Consider the following 16,237-nt stretch of genomic DNA (forward strand, 5'->3'; position numbering starts at 1 on the left):
TGGTGATATTAAAGAAAAGCTCTGATGCTGGTCACTGAAAGGCCCGTTTCACGGTGACCAACCGGTAAGACAGAGAATGGAGGGAGCGAGAGAGAGAACAGAAGTCATGAATCAAAACATCTGACAGAGGTGGGGGGGGACTGTGTGTGTGTGTGGAGCAGGGAGGAGTGTAAACAGAGAGGGGAAAGTCAATTAGCCCCTGGTGAGGATCAATGATAGTAATGAGACCCACTCTCCTCCCCCCCCCCCCCTCTGTCTCTCTCTGCCGAAGCATCTATCAGTAATCAGCAGCTGTAACACTTCAGACAGAGCTGATGAAGCAGCTTGACACGTGATGGAAGACATGAGAGAGGAGGGGCAAAGTGGAAGGGAGGGATGGAGAGGGGGATATATGGAGATGAATTAGGGCAGAGGGAGAAAGACCTGAAGTCATATGGGGTTAAGGGTGTTTGTGTAGTCTTACTTGGGGTGAGCCAGTAGCTGGTACAGGGCGTGTTTGTTGTCGTCCAGGCTGGTCATGGCAACCAGGAAACACTTGATGACCTCCCAGGCCTGCCGTCTGTAGTACGGCTCCGTGTTGGCACTCTTCAGACAATCCAGAGCCGTCTCTATAGCCTGCAGGGGAAACGTACACAGAGAGACGTTTACCTTCCAACATCCATACAGACAAGGCTTCAAAATAAGATCCTACAGTAAATCATTTACTTGACCATGGTGGATTCATTATAAGATGAAAGAGCTGGTTTTTGTGAACTTACAAAGGACACTTGACACGCAGTAAAACCAAATGTAAATGTTCAACGCTAGTGCTGAGCGAATAGTGCTTTTTGAAGTCGGTTCGGTTTGATTATTTTAAAAATAAATCACGGTTTTTGATTGTTGTTATTTTTTACATGAAATGCATTATGTGGGTTGAATGCTGTAACAGAATCAAACAATGAATAAAAGCCTCATGATGGTAGTGACTGTCCATTACTGCTTATCACTTATTAACCATCATTTATTCACATTACTTAGGGCCTACTTTAAATCAGATATTTCAGTCGTGTATATTAAAATGGGTTTTATTTGAGGACGTTATTATTTCATTCCAAGTCATCATCTCATCTCCATAGAGTTGCTACCTATGCTGTCTGACAAAATCACTATTTTAGTAGTTCTTCAAAGTAAATAAGACATACTTTTATGACTGCTGAATACCAACTATCAATCACTTACATCATGTATTTTCAGGTAGAGATACCTCGACGCAACAGCTTTCTATCCCTCATTCTTCTGTCTCTTCTCCCAGTGTCTGCCTGACACTAATATAACAGGCGTTAAAGACAGACCGGCACATAATGGATTATGGTCATTGTAGTTTCAGGTTTTCTGAGCAAAACGTATGTAGCATTTTGTCCTGTTGGAAACTACAACTCCCTAGCAGATTTATCGCTATAGAAACTACGCAATGCTCGCATTGAGCTTACAGAAAAAACAGAAGGAAATGGAATTCAAATAATTGAACTGATGTTCATCAATGAGTTGTTTAAAAACAGAAATATAACTAACATTTCTGTTATTCGCTCAGCACTTCTCAAAACATCCCATTAAAACGACCCTTTGAACCAAGTTAACAAATGTAATATAATCAATTGAAAGTTAAAATAATCTGTGTAGAACAATAAATACCCCAGGGTTCAAGGCTAACATTTCCCCATGATTTGGTGCCCCCCCACACACACAGAAATGTAAATCTGCATCACAATAGAATACATTCAAGTCGTCATCTTATGAAAGTGATAAAGTAATTCACAATGCCTTATTAAGAAGGCTAATCGACTATTGAGATTGTTACATCTAACATGTCAATGCAGGAATAAATGATTGTAAATAGTTTGATATGCAACCTAATGCAGTGAATGTTTTTGGTGTATCCAGAGAAAGGTTTTGTTATATTTTACTGTCAAAACAGGGCTCCAGAATATTAAGATTTTTTTGCCTTAATCTTTATGTTCACTAACAGTATTAAATACTGTATAGGCCTAACTCAATATGTGCTAATTCACCACCCGAGGAAGTGGAAACTCAAAACACGTGATCTAGATCGCCAACTCTAAATATAACCCTAAAAAGAAACTTTGCAATGAGCCCTCGTTCACTTGCGATGGCCAATATGCCATTCCCCATGCACTCCGCATTTCAAAGCCATATCAGATATCATGATCGTAAAACAGGGTGCTTTGAGCCAAGGTTATAGTAAACTAAAACGAAAAAAAACACTTGAGTAAACGGAAATAAAATGAACAAACTCATTTGAAAACATAAAACGTATAATGTTTGGCTCTAAAGTAACTAAAATAAAAACGAATCATGAATTATGTTCAGTTGTAGTGTTGGTGTTGTCAAGCGTCTGAATCTGGCGGGTCAAATTGAGATTACCTTTAAAATGATGAAGTCAAATTCACGAGCAGCACTGCATATATTGGGCGTGTTTAAAAATGGTACGGCTAAAGTAACCGATTGTAGATGAAAATCGGGGAGCGAAGTCGGGTGAGGTGCATCTGCAACAGCCAAAAGTCAGACAGTAATCTGGTTTTCCAACAGCAAGGCTCAGATCAACATGGCAGTGTTGCCATTGTTTATAAAAGTTCTTTATAATGTCAAAAATAAAAAGATGTATTCCCATATCACACACTCAAACCATAATGTGTGTTTACATTGTACAATCAATTAGTGAGAGACGGCCTTAAATATCATATTTATTTGTATATATCCATACACATAAATTAGTCACATTAGGGAGAATCTTTGAAGTTTATCTAACCGTAACTCGCACAGACAAGTAACAGGGTCACAAAATGCGACAAAATGGTTGCAGACTGGAGCCCTGTACCCTGTGTAGAATAACAACCTTGCTGCACTCAGGCAGTGTGTTTAACTCATGCCTGAGACCGGCACTATGCGTAACCTGTCATGGAGAGAAACTCTACACATGGTGCCGGGCCCGAGCCCAGCAGAAGCCATTTCAACTGCCAGATTATGATCTGACAAACCAATGCGGCCGGACACTTAGAGGGAGAAAATGAACTAATTAACGCCACTCAGAGAGAGGAGCGAGGGAGAAAGAACAAGAGAGAGGGAAGGTCTGTCTGGTGGAAGAGGAAGGAGAAGAGGAGAAGAGTGCATAATTGAATTCTACTGGCTTAGCCCTGTCAGCATATTAGGGCTACACTGCTACTGGCTGACATGCACTCATCCCATCTCAACAAAGTACATAGATATAAAGACAAAGACATTAGAAAGTGTTTTGAATAAAGAGAGACTCAGACGCTTTAAATAGACAGAGTGTCTCACTTCAAAAGGAGGAGGCAGGGGAGAGAGAGGGGACCGGAGGAGATAAAGAGGACATGGGTAAGTGGGAGAAGAGAGAGCAGGAAAAGAAGGGGATAGAGGGAGAAAATGAGTGAGAATGGAGGGCAATAGTAATGGTGTCTTTTTGAAGGCACCAACTCCGCCTCAGCTCTTTGGTCAAAGCCTATGGGGAAATTAATTGTTTTTTTGTTTTTCGGTGGGGGGGATAAATGCCAAAAATAAGGTCTGTGGTAAACCTCACCTCGGACCTTATTTTCGGCATTTATCCCAAAACCCCATTCATTTCCCCCATAGAGATGGCAGAACGAACCAGAGAACTCATTTCCAGATTTTAAGACTTCAAGCTGGCGAGCTCTATAGAGGAAAAAACCCTTATTCTCGCTACTTCCACTGTTCTCTAACTACTTTCTCTTCTTTGTAATCACATTGAAATAGAAAAGGAGAAAGTGGTGGATAAGTGGAATTAACAGAGGGGTTTTGAAGTGGTCTCTTGCCTAGATTTAAAAAATGTTGCTCACTTGAGTTTTGCTTTGAGAACATACTACAATACCCTGCTACTGTGACTTAAAGCCCAACACAGCAGCCGAATACCTTAACCACTACCATGATCCAAAATGGCTACCATACCAAGCCCCATTCACACCCGTAATGGCCGACAAGTCACATACCTTCTCCATGGGCAGCTGTATAGAGGCCTTGCAGTCAGTGAACTCTGCCTTGATGCTGGGTCCCTGGACCTCAGTCACCACGTACTGCAGTCTCTGGGATTCCTTCAGCATCTTCCTGTTGCTGCCACCAAACTTCCCCAGTACCCGGTACGCCACATGGCTGATGGTCTCCGCTGGGTTACGCAGCGTCCGCCACAACGCCTAGAGGGGGGAAGAGGGGTCAAAGGTTAGGAAGTGAGAGCAGAGACTGGGATGTGTGTATAGATTGAATGTGGGGGGGAAGGGATGTGTGTGCGCACGCTTCTGTTGTGTTTGCTTGCTTGTATTTGTGCCTGCATCCGTGTGTACGTCCTTACCTGCATAAGCTCTGCTCTGACAGGCTGTATATGGTCGTAGAGGAAGTCTGGCTGCAGGTTGTCCACACAGAGCTCCAGGGTGCGGAGGCCCTGGCTGACCAGCGTCTGGGAGCCATTCAGAGCAGAGACCAGCGGGTCCATCAGCATGGGCAGGTAGGGCAGCAGGGAGCTCAGCCTCACAGGCACCGTCAGACACAGCTCCACAAACAGATCCTTCATGTGCTGCTTGTGGAGACCACTCTGGAGCATGTTGAGGCCTGGTGGAAGGAGAAGGGAAGGAGAGCAAAGGAGAAAGTGAGGAGAGAGGACTGGAGACATGCTGTAAAGCAAATTCCTGCTTGGCATCCACCATGTTTTTTTTACCCATCTATCCTGTCTTCAGATCAGTGCATATGAAATGACATGCTACAAACTTGAAAAACTACAAAACAATATTGGAATTTATTTTTTGTGTGTGGCGCAACCTACCCTGCAGCAGGTTGGGTAGTAGGGGCAGGAACTCCTGGTAAAGCAGGTCATGGCTGCCTCCACCAATGGAACGGAAGAGAGCCCTGAGAAGCAGGAAGTAGTTGTATGGTTCCTTAGCAGACTGGGCCAGTTCCATGGAGCTGTTCACGATCTTGTGGAGGTGGGGCTGGGGGAAGGAAGAGACTGATTTGTGTTTGACATAGATGATTTGTGTTTGACATCAATACATTTGGTTTTGAAAGTATGGTGAACATCACAATTTAGCCTTCAGACAAGACTAATGTTGGTTCCTCTGCATTTCAATTCAGTCAGGATAGTTCTCAACAACCATTGTCAATTTAGGACAGGGCTTCCAAGAGGAAGAGGCATCGAAACTATGCGACATGGTTTATGAAAATAAACGTCACTCTAACCTTGAGCATCTGCTCGTTCTCAGCAGCGAACAGCGAGACAGAGCCGAAGACCAGTTTGAATAGCTTGAGGTAGAGGTTGGACAGCTCTACGTTGGAGCCCATCTCAGGTAGTCTCTCCAGAAGGTACTCTACCAGGATGGTGGCAAACAGGACCGACGTAGACAGGTTAGCAAGGAACGAGTTAGCCACGATCTGGATAAAGGAGATGGGAGGGTTTACACATTAGTCCCCAAACAAAACCAAGCCTTTAAAAACATACACACACATTTAATTGAAAGTTATCTTTAGTCTAGGACTAGACTTAATCTGGGTCCGGGAAACCGTCCCGAAATGTTCCGTTAAACCCAGATCTGAAATTGCTCTTAGAGTCCTGAACAAAAGTAGCGCACTACATTGCGAACAAGGTGCCATTTAGGACACAACCCCAGAGAGCATGGTTACCTGCAGGGCGTAGTTCTTGGAGATCCTCTCCACCATGTAGGGAACTGTGGTCTGGAAGATCTCCTTGAAGGTGAGGGGGTTCATCATGGTGAAGACCCCAGCAAAGTGCTCCAGCACCTCCTTCTCCTCCTTCATACGCACCGTCTGACAGTTGGCCACTCTGATGTACGTCTGCTGGTTGTTGGCAATCTGTACCTAGCCAGGAGAGGGGGATGGGGCGCTGTTATATTATGGTTATTACGGTAACCCTGATCAATCTGTACCCTGTACCTAGCCAGGAGAGGGGGATGGGGCGCTGTTATATTATGGTTATTATGGTAACCCTGATCAATCTGTACCCTGTACCTAGCCAGGAGAGGGGGATGGGGTGCTGTTATATTATGGTTATTACGGTAACCCTGATCAATCTGTACCCTGTACCTAGCCAGGAGAGGGGGATGGGGCGCTGTTATATTATGGTTATTATAGCAACCCTGATCAATCTGTACCCTGTACCTAGCCAGGAGAGGGGGATGGGGCGCTGTTATATTATGGTTATTACGGTAACCCTGATCAATCTGTACCCTGTACCTAGCCAGGAGAGGGGGATGGGGTGCTGTTATATTATGGTTATTATGGTAACCCTGATCAATCTGTACCCTGTACCTAGCCAGGAGAGGGGGATGGGGTGCTGTTATATTATGGTTATTATGGTAACCCTGATCAATCTGTACCCCGTACCTAGCCAGGAGAGGGGGATGGGGCGCTGTTATATTATGGTTATTATGGTAACCCTGATCAATCTGTACCCTGTACCTAGCCAGGAGAGGGGGATGGGGTGCTGTTATATTATGGTTATTATAGCAACCCTGATCAATCTGTACCCCGTACCTAGCCAGGAGAGGGGGATGGGGTGCTGTTATATTATGGTTATTATGGTAACCCTGATCAATCTGTACCCTGTACCTAGCCAGGAGAGGGGGATGGGGTGCTGTTATATTATGGTTATTATGGTAACCCTGATCAATCTGTACCCTGTACCTAGCCAGGAGAGGGGGATGGGGCGCTGTTATATTACGGTTATTATAGCAACCCAGATCAATCTGTACCCTGTACCTAGCCAGGAGAGGGGGATGGGGTGCTGTTATATTATGGTTATTATGGTAACCCTGATCAATCTGTACCCTGTACCTAGCCAGGAGAGGGGGATGGGGTGCTGTTATATTATGGTTATTATGGTAACCCTGATCAATCTGTACCCTGTACCTAGCCAGGAGAGGGGGATGGGGTGCTGTTATATTATGGTTATTATGGTAACCCTGATCAATCTGTACCCTGTACCTAGCCAGGAGAGGGGGATGGGGTGCTGTTATATTACGGTTATTATAGCAACCCTGATCAATCTGTACCCTGTACCTAGCCAGGAGAGGGGGATGGGGCGCTGTTATATTATGGTTATTATGGTAACCCTGATCAATCTGTACCCTGTACCTAGCCAGGAGAGGGGGATGGGGTGCTGTTATATTATGGTTATTACACCAACCCTGATCAATCTGTACCCTGTACCTAGCCAGGAGAGGGGGATGGGGTGCTGTTATATTATGGTTATTATGGTAACCCTGATCAATCTGTACCCTGTACCTAGCCAGGAGAGGGGGATGGGGTGCTGTTATATTATGGTTATTATAGCAACCCTGATCAATCTGTACCCTGTACCTAGCCAGGAGAGGGGGATGGGGTGCTGTTATATTATGGTTATTATAGCAACCCTGATCAATCTGTACCCTGTACCTAGCCAGGAGAGGGGGATGGGGTGCTGTTATATTATGGTTATTATAGCAACCCTGATCAATCTGTACCCTGTACCTAGCCAGGAGAGGGGGATGGGGCGCTGTTATATTATGGTTATTATAGCAACCCTGATCAATCTGTACCCTGTACCTAGCCAGGAGAGGGGGATGGGGTGCTGTTATATTATGGTTATTATGGTAACCCTGATCAATCTGTACCCTGTACCTAGCCAGGAGAGGGGGATGGGGCGCTGTTATATTATGGTTATTATGGTAACCCTGATCAATCTGTACCCTGTACCTAGCCAGGAGAGGGGGATGGGGTGCTGTTATATTATGGTTATTATGGTAACCCTGATCAATCTGTACCCTGTACCTAGCCAGGAGAGGGGGATGGGGTGCTGTTATATTATGGTTATTATGGTAACCCTGATCAATCTGTACCCTGTACCTAGCCAGGAGAGGGGGATGGGGCGCTGTTATATTATGGTTATTACGGTAACCCTGATCAATCTGTACCCTGTACCTAGCCAGGAGAGGGGGATGGGGCGCTGTTATATTATGGTTATTATAGCAACCCTGATCAATCTGTACCCTGTACCTAGCCAGGAGAGGGGGATGGGGCGCTGTTATATTATGGTTATTACACCAACCCTGATCAATCTGTACCCTGTACCTAGCCAGGAGAGGGGGATGGGGTGCTGTTATATTATGGTTATTATGGTAACCCTGATCAATCTGTAGCCTGTACCTAGCCAGGAGAGGGGGATGGGGTGCTGTTATATTATGGTTATTATGGTAACCCTGATCAATCTGTACCCCGTACCTAGCCAGGAGAGGGGGATGGGGCGCTGTTATATTATGGTTATTATGGCAACCCTGATCAATCTGTACCCTGTACCTAGCCAGGAGAGGGGGATGGGGTGCTGTTATATTATGGTTATTATAGCAACCCTGATCAATCTGTACCCCGTACCTAGCCAGGAGAGGGGGATGGGGCGCTGTTATATTATGGTTATTATGGTAACCCTGATCAATCTGTACCCTGTACCTAGCCAGGAGAGGGGGATGGGGTGCTGTTATATTATGGTTATTATGGTAACCCTGATCAATCTGTACCCTGTACCTAGCCAGGAGAGGGGGATGGGGCGCTGTTATATTATGGTTATTATAGCAACCCTGATCAATCTGTACCCTGTACCTAGCCAGGAGAGGGGGATGGGGTGCTGTTATATTATGGTTATTATGGCAACGCTGATCAATCTGTACCCCGTACCTAGCCAGGAGAGGGGGATGGGGTGCTGTTATATTATGGTTATTATAGCAACCCTGATCAATCTGTACCCTGTACCTAGCCAGGAGAGGGGGATGGGGTGCTGTTATATTATGGTTATTATGGTAACCCTGATCAATCTGTACCCTGTACCTAGCCAGGAGAGGGGGATGGGGTGCTGTTATATTATGGTTATTATGGTAACCCTGATCAATCTGTACCCTGTACCTAGCCAGGAGAGGGGGATGGGGTGCTGTTATATTATGGTTATTATAGCAACCCTGATCAATCTGTACCCTGTACCTAGCCAGGAGAGGGGGATGGGGCGCTGTTATATTATGGTTATTACACCAACGCTGATCAATATGTATGGCTCGTTACACCCTGGACTTGATAGTGGTACGACCTGGAGTTTCTACATTGTATGGCCCTGGTAATACCATGGGCAATGTACCTAGCCAGGAGGGGGAAGAGAGCTGGTATACACATGTACAGTATATAGTGGTATGACCCAGCGTTTTCTATCTGGTTATATCCTGATCAATCTGTAGCTAGCTCAGAGGGCAGTGGAGCTCTCTTATACACAGTGCAATGTATATATGTATAATGTATGGCTATATAATCATAACTCCATAAGACAAAGCCCTACTGGTACACTGGCAGTCATACCTGGTAGATGTCCAAGGCCTGCATGGCGTATTTCACCAGCTTGATGTAGATCTGAGTCTCCTTGGGCTGAAGCTGCTTGTTAGGAATGAACTGGGCCTCTGCAACACACAAAAGGAGTGGTAAGCAATCAGTGAGGTTAGTTTATCCTGAGTTATCTTCATGAAATTATGGAAATCGATGGGGGAAAAAGGGTCAGTGTTGACATCGTAACTCAAGTGTCCATTTCTCCTCTGCGTGTATTAAGGGCCATTTTTCTGGCTCCTCACCTCCAGGAGCCTTGCAGGAAGTGATTCCCCAGGTGATGGTCTTCACCCCACAGACCAGCGTCTTCACCAGGCTGCGACAGTCCGACACCTGGAATGTCTGCTTGTCCTCCTTCTCTCCCAGCCGGTCGAAGGGGGTGGCGGGGGCAGGAGGGGCGGGGGTGACGGGGTTAGGGGGCGCAAGGGGAGGCAGGGCAGGGAGGACAGGGGTGGCTGGGAGGGCAGGAGTTGTGGGGACCCCGGGTAGCGCCCCCTGAGGTTCGACCACACCCATCTCTGACTGGGGCTTGCACTTCTTGAAGATGGTGGCGAGCTGATAGCGAGCGATGGTGTGGAACTTCAGCACAAACACCTTGAGGAAGAAGGAGATTGAAGATGTATTGAAGTCAATGTCTCGTTAATCATAAAAAGGAACAATCTTACCTGGGAAACCTAGAGATAGTATAAAAAGCGCACAGTTGATTTGTGATTGGGCACAACATTGCCCCTTTCCTTATAATTGAGTCGTTTCCCATCTCGCTTTACTTACTTCCAGCATTCTCATCAGTATGTCCCGCCCGTTGCCGTTCTCCTGTTCACTCTTGGAGCGGATGCAGTCGACCAGGTTAAGCAGCAGTTTGCAGGACATGGTCTGGATGCTGCTGGGGAGAGACTCGTCATCTATGTTCTTGGCAAACAGCTGCACGGCCAGAGACAGGTCTGTGAGAGGCAGGTTCTGACGCACGTGGTGCACCAGGTCTGCCAGCGTGCTGTAGGCCAGGGGTCTGGGGAGGGAGTTGCAAAAGTTCACCACTATCAAAACGGAAGGTTACATTTTACATGACATTGTCTGGAGGGGAGAAAGGGAGTCCGATCACCAACTACCATGTAGGCCAGTGGTCTGGAGTGACAGGAGAGAGGGGAAGGGAGAGGTCAGAAGAGTTCACTATCAAATGGAAAGTTTTTACAGTTTACGTAACATCTGTCATTTAGCAGACATTAAAGGCTCTTATCCAGAGTGACTTATAATCAGTGCATGGAGGAAGGTGACTGAGCTTTAAAGAGCATTAGAAGACACCTTTATTATACTCCACCATCGACAGATCTGCCAGGTCTGATAGCTGCGGCTTGTTTCACATGGAGACTAATGAAAGATGAAGGCTGGTGTTTGATGAGGGGTTTAGGGTGAGGATGGTCTTACCTCAGTGTCTCCCGGGCTGTGTAGCCAGACCCGATCAGTATGGACTCATCAAAAAGTTTGTCCATGCAAGGGATGAACTCTGCAACACAGAATGAAAATAAAGTGTCAGAATGAGTCTGAGTGAATGAGTTTGCATTTGTATGTGCATGCTTGTGTGCGCGCTCGTGCGTGCGTCAATGCGTACGGCTGCGCAGGTCTGTGGTGAGGATGTGTTTGGCAGCGATGAGCAGTTCCTTGCGTAGATGGGCTGTCTCAGAGGGACAGTTGGTCAGCAGCTGCAGCATGCCCTTTACCATCTGCTGGGAGTACTTCCCTACCAGGTCCTGGTCAGAGGGACACACAAACACAATATAGCTTAGAAAGTTCCATGAAAACGGGCATTAAGTACTCTGTGTGCCAGGTAAATACAATACAGAAAAGGAAATGAGAAATTGAACACAGGCACAGGAACTGAAGAGCACAACATGGGTATACGTACCTGGTAAATGCGGATGATGTAGGCCAGGAAGGACAAGGTCTTGATCTGAGCAGCGATAAAGTCAGCATAGAGCTCCTTGTTATACAGCTTGTGTTGCCTGAAAGTTACATGTTAGGGTTTACAATAACTCCTTATATACAAAGCAAACAATTCCACTGTACCCTTAATAATGATTTATGCTTTAATACCATTTCATGGTCTTGTTTAGCAAAAAGAACAATTATGATTGTCTACAGGACGGAATCAAGACAGACTCAATCGCGCACACACAGGCTTCTTACCTGGCCTGAGGAGAAACCTGCAGCATGATAGTGTTCATGATGAGGGGGACAAACTCAGACACCACGTTATGGATGTTCAGTTTATACAGCTGGTACATGAGCACCACTATGATAGGCAGCTCAGCCAGCACCTTCAGGGACAGGGACCCCCGTGGGATGATGGTATGCTGGAGTAACAAATAAACAGGAGAAGACAGTCAGGCAAGGGCAATGCCAGCCTATATTCAGGATCGGTACAACAGTATGGAACATTCAGATTGAATCATGTCTGTTCTACACAGTATATTTCTATGATGAATCACATGAGATCTGTGCCTTACATTTCTACCTGGAAAACGAGCCCTGGTCTGAGATGCTTTGCCAGTGCTTCTACACCACCAAGTGGTAACAAGAGGAGTTCCAGACAGTTGATAGAAGTATCCAGGACAGGTCTACTCACTGTGCGTGTTTCACTGTCCTCCCTCTCGGGGGCGGTCTTCACCAACACCGAGGTGATCATGCCTACCATCTCAGGAGAAGGCACAGTGTTCTCAGCTATCACCTGGGGATTCTCAAAGTACCGAGCCTAAGAGAGAGCAGGGACAAGAACAGAGAGAAAAGACAAGAGGGAAGGAGAATGCAAAAGTGAGAACATGATTCCTACATCCTCAGAGACCAAATATTTCCCTGCTCAATAATCCACCTGCTTTTCTGTTGTCTTACCACTACTTTAGGCAGCTCCTTATAGATCTGCTTCACAAAGTCCAGAAAGTGATGAATCTGAATAAAGGATTACAGCAGACAGTTAATACCTTGATCAGAGGAGCACAGTTCAGCATCCAGATATGGACTCCATCGCAATTAATCTTTGCTTGATTGCTCACATCTTCTTTCCTCGCTTTATTCTCAAAACACATTGGAGAAGAAGGTCTGATCCAATACAGTTAAGGAGGCAAGGAGATGCGAAGAATCACGGAAAGAGGAATTGAGATAGAGTCATGGCAAGACACAGTAGGCAGGTTTTCTGTTCATCAACACAAAGTGAGATTGGAGAATATTAAGGTTCTCACCTCTTGAGAGATCTGTGGACGGAACTGTTTGTGTAGTTCAATGATGATACGCAGGCATATCAGCACGTTCTCCTCGCTCTCAATCTGAAAGCAAACAACGAGCGATGCAATGCAAAGAAAACACTGAGTCAATCAGTTCAGGTTAGGGACCGATAACTATCTGGACTAAATACACCGAGTGCACAAAACATTAAGATCACCTTCCATGACAGGCTCACCAGGTGAAAGCTATGATCTCTTACTGATATCACTTTCTAAATCCACTTCAAGCAGTGTAGATAAAGGGGAGGAGGAAGGTTTAAGAAGGATTTTTAAACCTTGAAACATGGATTGTGTATGTGTGCCATTCAGAGGGTGAATGGCCAAGACAAAAGATTTAAGTGACTTTGAACGGGGTATGGTGTACAAGCCAGGCGCACTGGTTTGAGTGTGGCAAGAACTGAAACGCTGCTGGGTTTTTCACATGCAACAGTTTCCCGTATGTGTCAAGAATGGTCCACCACCCAAAGAACATCCAGCCAACCTGATACAACTGTGGGAAGCACTGGCGTCAACGTGGGCCAGCATCCCTGTGGAATGCTTTCGACATTTTATAGAGTCCATGCCCTGACGAATTGAGGTTGTTCTGAGGGCAAAAGGGGGTGCAACTCGATATTAGGAAGGTGTTGCTAATGTTTTGTCCACTCAGTACATGTGTGGACAATACCTTTCTGAAACTATTGGTTCCTATGGAACATTCCACCACCACACAGCTCCCGTCTCTCAGCAAACAGGCGTTCTCAGATCTTATCAGTTTTACTTTCAGCGCCCAGAGTGTTTTAAGGTACATTTATCAGACACACTCGCACTCACTCAGTCAGTCACTCACCATCACAAATACACTGTACCTTACTCTGAACTAAAGCATATCGATCTCATCACATCGCCTCTGCTGAAAAGACGATATGCAACATAAATCATGTCTGTCATAGACGCGAGTGACAACTTACCTCCAGGAAGCGAAACATGACAGACAGAATGTTCTTGGTGTGAGGTCTCAGGTGTTCATTAGTTGGGATCCGGTGGATGATCTCCAGCACCAGCTTCCTCAGTTGCTGTTTTAAAGTAATACAAGGTGAATCTGATTATTTTGCATTCAATGCCATCATGTTTAAATTTATCTGTCCTTAAGCAAATAAATATTACAATTATTTAATGTCCTCCTACCTGTGTGGGCTTCTCCTGCAGGAACTGCACCTCTCCGTCCTGGAGGAAGGTAAGGAAGCGAGGGATGATGTGTTCCAGGAAGGTGGAGTACTGTGGTGATGATGTCACATTCTGAAAAAGACGTCACCACTAACATAAGACCAGTTTTCATTATGTAGACAAGATAAGTGAACAGTGTTGTGACTTACAGCTGTAGTAGAAACACAGACATAATGGGTATACCCATTCTAGTTATTCTACGGTATAAACTTACCTCAAAGTTCTCGCTGACCTCCTGCATCATCTTCAACTTTGTTTCATCAGCTGAGTGTTGGAGGATACAGTAACAACATTAAAACAGTTCATATGACACAATGAGTCCTCATATACTTCTCATCTCTTAGCAGACAGGGACACTCAGATCTTATCAGTTTTACTTACAGCGCCCAGATTGTTTTAAGGTACTTTATCAGACACACTCGCACTCACTCAGTCACTCACAAACACACTGTACCTTACTCTGGACTAAAGAATATCGCTCTCATCACATTGCCCCTGCTGTAGAGATTATACCTAAACCATAGATTACTGAATAACTATGCCACAACTCACCAATAGCACCTACAGTTACAGTATACATCAAATCACGCAAATAATTATGTTTGAGAACAGGAGAATTCTCAGGCTCATGCTGACTCTCGGACTATGGCACACTCAATTATCATAGTTTCTCATTCACTTACGGGTGTTGTTGTCCGTGAGGGCTGCCACGAACTGCAGGTACTTCTTCATGAGAGTGGTCTGGTCCACCACCGTTGGGCTGGGGGTCGGCACGAAGGCCATGGTTCCCGCCGGGAGAGACAGGGTTACGATGGGGTAGAGCAGACAAGAGTCTGCCTATCTCACAGAGAATAAATGTGCGCTGCGTGTGAGAAAATGGAAGAAATCAGTGACAATACGATATTTGATTTGCATGAGTAACTAACATACAAAACAAGTCAAGTGAACGTGTCAACAATTAACAGGCAAACTCTCTATAGTATGACAGCAAGGAACCGCGCAGTCTTTGTATATTCATAAAATTACAAATGTATTCTCCGTATGACCATTTCCAGTACTATGGTCAGTGAGCAAATGCGTACGGCTGAATTTAACGTAACGAAATGTCTACTATTCCACCACAGCGATCTAGGATTCAACTAGCTAGCATAACATACTGGGTCGGCAGGTAGCCTAGTGGTTAGACTAGTTACCGGAAAGTTGCTAGATCGAATCCCTGAGCTGACAAGGTAAAAAAAAATCTGCTGTTCTGCCCCTGAACAAGGCAGTTAACTCACTGTTCCTAGGCCATCATTGTAAATAAGAATTTGTTCTTAACTAACTTACCTAGTTAAATAAAAATAAAATACTAGCAACGTGCCTCTCGTTCAAGTCAGGCGCACAAAGATGACATAATCTATAGCATCCTAGCATGCAAGTGGTAGAATAAAATAAATAGATAAACAGTAAGATATGGATATTTCGAACACGGACAATCCTCACATAATTACTGCTATAAACTACACACATTAAATCAAACTTAGAAAGTGACCATATTAGATGGTTTAGTCAAAGACAAACTCTGTGGTTTAGTAACCAGGCTAGCTAGCTTGCTTCCCAAAGAGAAAGAAACCACTCGCGCTAACCCCTCACATCCCCGTTTAGCTAGTATGGCGACAAAATAAATATATGTTTTACTTTTTGAGGACGCATTCGCTAGTTAACGACTTCATCATCCGAAAATGAGCATGCAAAGCAAAATATACATTATATTTTAAGGAAAGTAATTGAAAAAGAAAGCATCCCATTTAAACTTACCAACTAGCACAGACAGGAAATAGTACCTCTGTGACTTCCGGTCTCCGAGAGCCAGTCTAATATATGTACACTTTTGCACTTTACTAGGATAATAATTATATTCCCATATGCTATTCTTTGAAACATATTTTTTATATATGCATAAATAATACCGTAATGTGATATCTATTCAGGTTCCTACAACAATCCTCATCAATATAGTACTTGGCGGAATGATATTCAGGAACGGCTTGATGTTGTAAGACCATCGTTTTCGATGGTCTTTTTCTGCTCTACGGATTGTTACTAGGCAAACAATTATGCGGTAAACTGCGCAACGCATGCAGTGGAGCGCGCCAATGTAGCGTAAAGTTCTGGTGGTCTGCCCACTTGGGTCTGTTGCTGGCTGTGTGTTTAGGTTGCATAGAATTATAAAATATAAATATAGACAATGTATGCATGTGTCATATATGTTTTTAAGTATGTAGCTATGTCTTTCTTTTTTTAAGCCAGCATTGGCCATTAGCCCCTATAAAGATCATTTTACAAGAAGT

General features: G+C 44.8%; 1 protein-coding gene across 6 annotated transcripts in view; it reads right to left on the reverse strand.

The window, feature by feature from the left end:
• The window catches only part of trrap (transformation/transcription domain-associated protein), an 89,755-nt gene extending 73,966 nt beyond the window's left edge, over window positions 1–15,789 (reverse strand). For 4 of the 6 annotated variants that reach the window (XM_045710319.2, XM_082970502.1, XM_045710318.2 and 1 more), the window contains exons 1-21: window positions 15,705–15,789; window positions 14,591–14,769; window positions 14,122–14,171; window positions 13,869–13,979; window positions 13,652–13,756; window positions 12,663–12,746; window positions 12,316–12,372; window positions 12,053–12,178; window positions 11,614–11,780; window positions 11,333–11,429; window positions 11,039–11,177; window positions 10,855–10,933; window positions 10,204–10,438; window positions 9,678–10,026; window positions 9,412–9,509; window positions 5,701–5,895; window positions 5,260–5,451; window positions 4,847–5,012; window positions 4,379–4,635; window positions 4,023–4,223; window positions 464–615 (exon numbers count right to left, since the gene is read on the reverse strand). In XM_045710319.2, the coding sequence (XP_045566275.1) occupies window positions 464–615; window positions 4,023–4,223; window positions 4,379–4,635; window positions 4,847–5,012; window positions 5,260–5,451; window positions 5,701–5,895; window positions 9,412–9,509; window positions 9,678–10,026; window positions 10,204–10,438; window positions 10,855–10,933; window positions 11,039–11,177; window positions 11,333–11,429; window positions 11,614–11,780; window positions 12,053–12,178; window positions 12,316–12,372; window positions 12,663–12,746; window positions 13,652–13,756; window positions 13,869–13,979; window positions 14,122–14,171; window positions 14,591–14,690 (2,960 nt within the window). In that variant the 5' untranslated portion in view covers window positions 14,691–14,769; window positions 15,705–15,789. The remainder of the gene's footprint in view (window positions 1–463; window positions 616–4,022; window positions 4,224–4,378; window positions 4,636–4,846; window positions 5,013–5,259; window positions 5,452–5,700; window positions 5,896–9,411; window positions 9,510–9,677; window positions 10,027–10,203; window positions 10,439–10,854; window positions 10,934–11,038; window positions 11,178–11,332; window positions 11,430–11,613; window positions 11,781–12,052; window positions 12,179–12,315; window positions 12,373–12,662; window positions 12,747–13,651; window positions 13,757–13,868; window positions 13,980–14,121; window positions 14,172–14,590; window positions 14,770–15,704) is intronic. The other 2 variants (XM_082970503.1, XM_082970501.1) reach the window with 1 other exon arrangement.
• Between the last annotated feature and the right edge of the window lie 448 nt (window positions 15,790–16,237).

This window comes from Salmo salar, chromosome 28 (assembly GCF_965601325.2).
Source record: "Salmo salar chromosome 28, fSalSal1, whole genome shotgun sequence".
Classification (NCBI taxonomy): domain Eukaryota; kingdom Metazoa; phylum Chordata; class Actinopteri; order Salmoniformes; family Salmonidae; genus Salmo; species Salmo salar.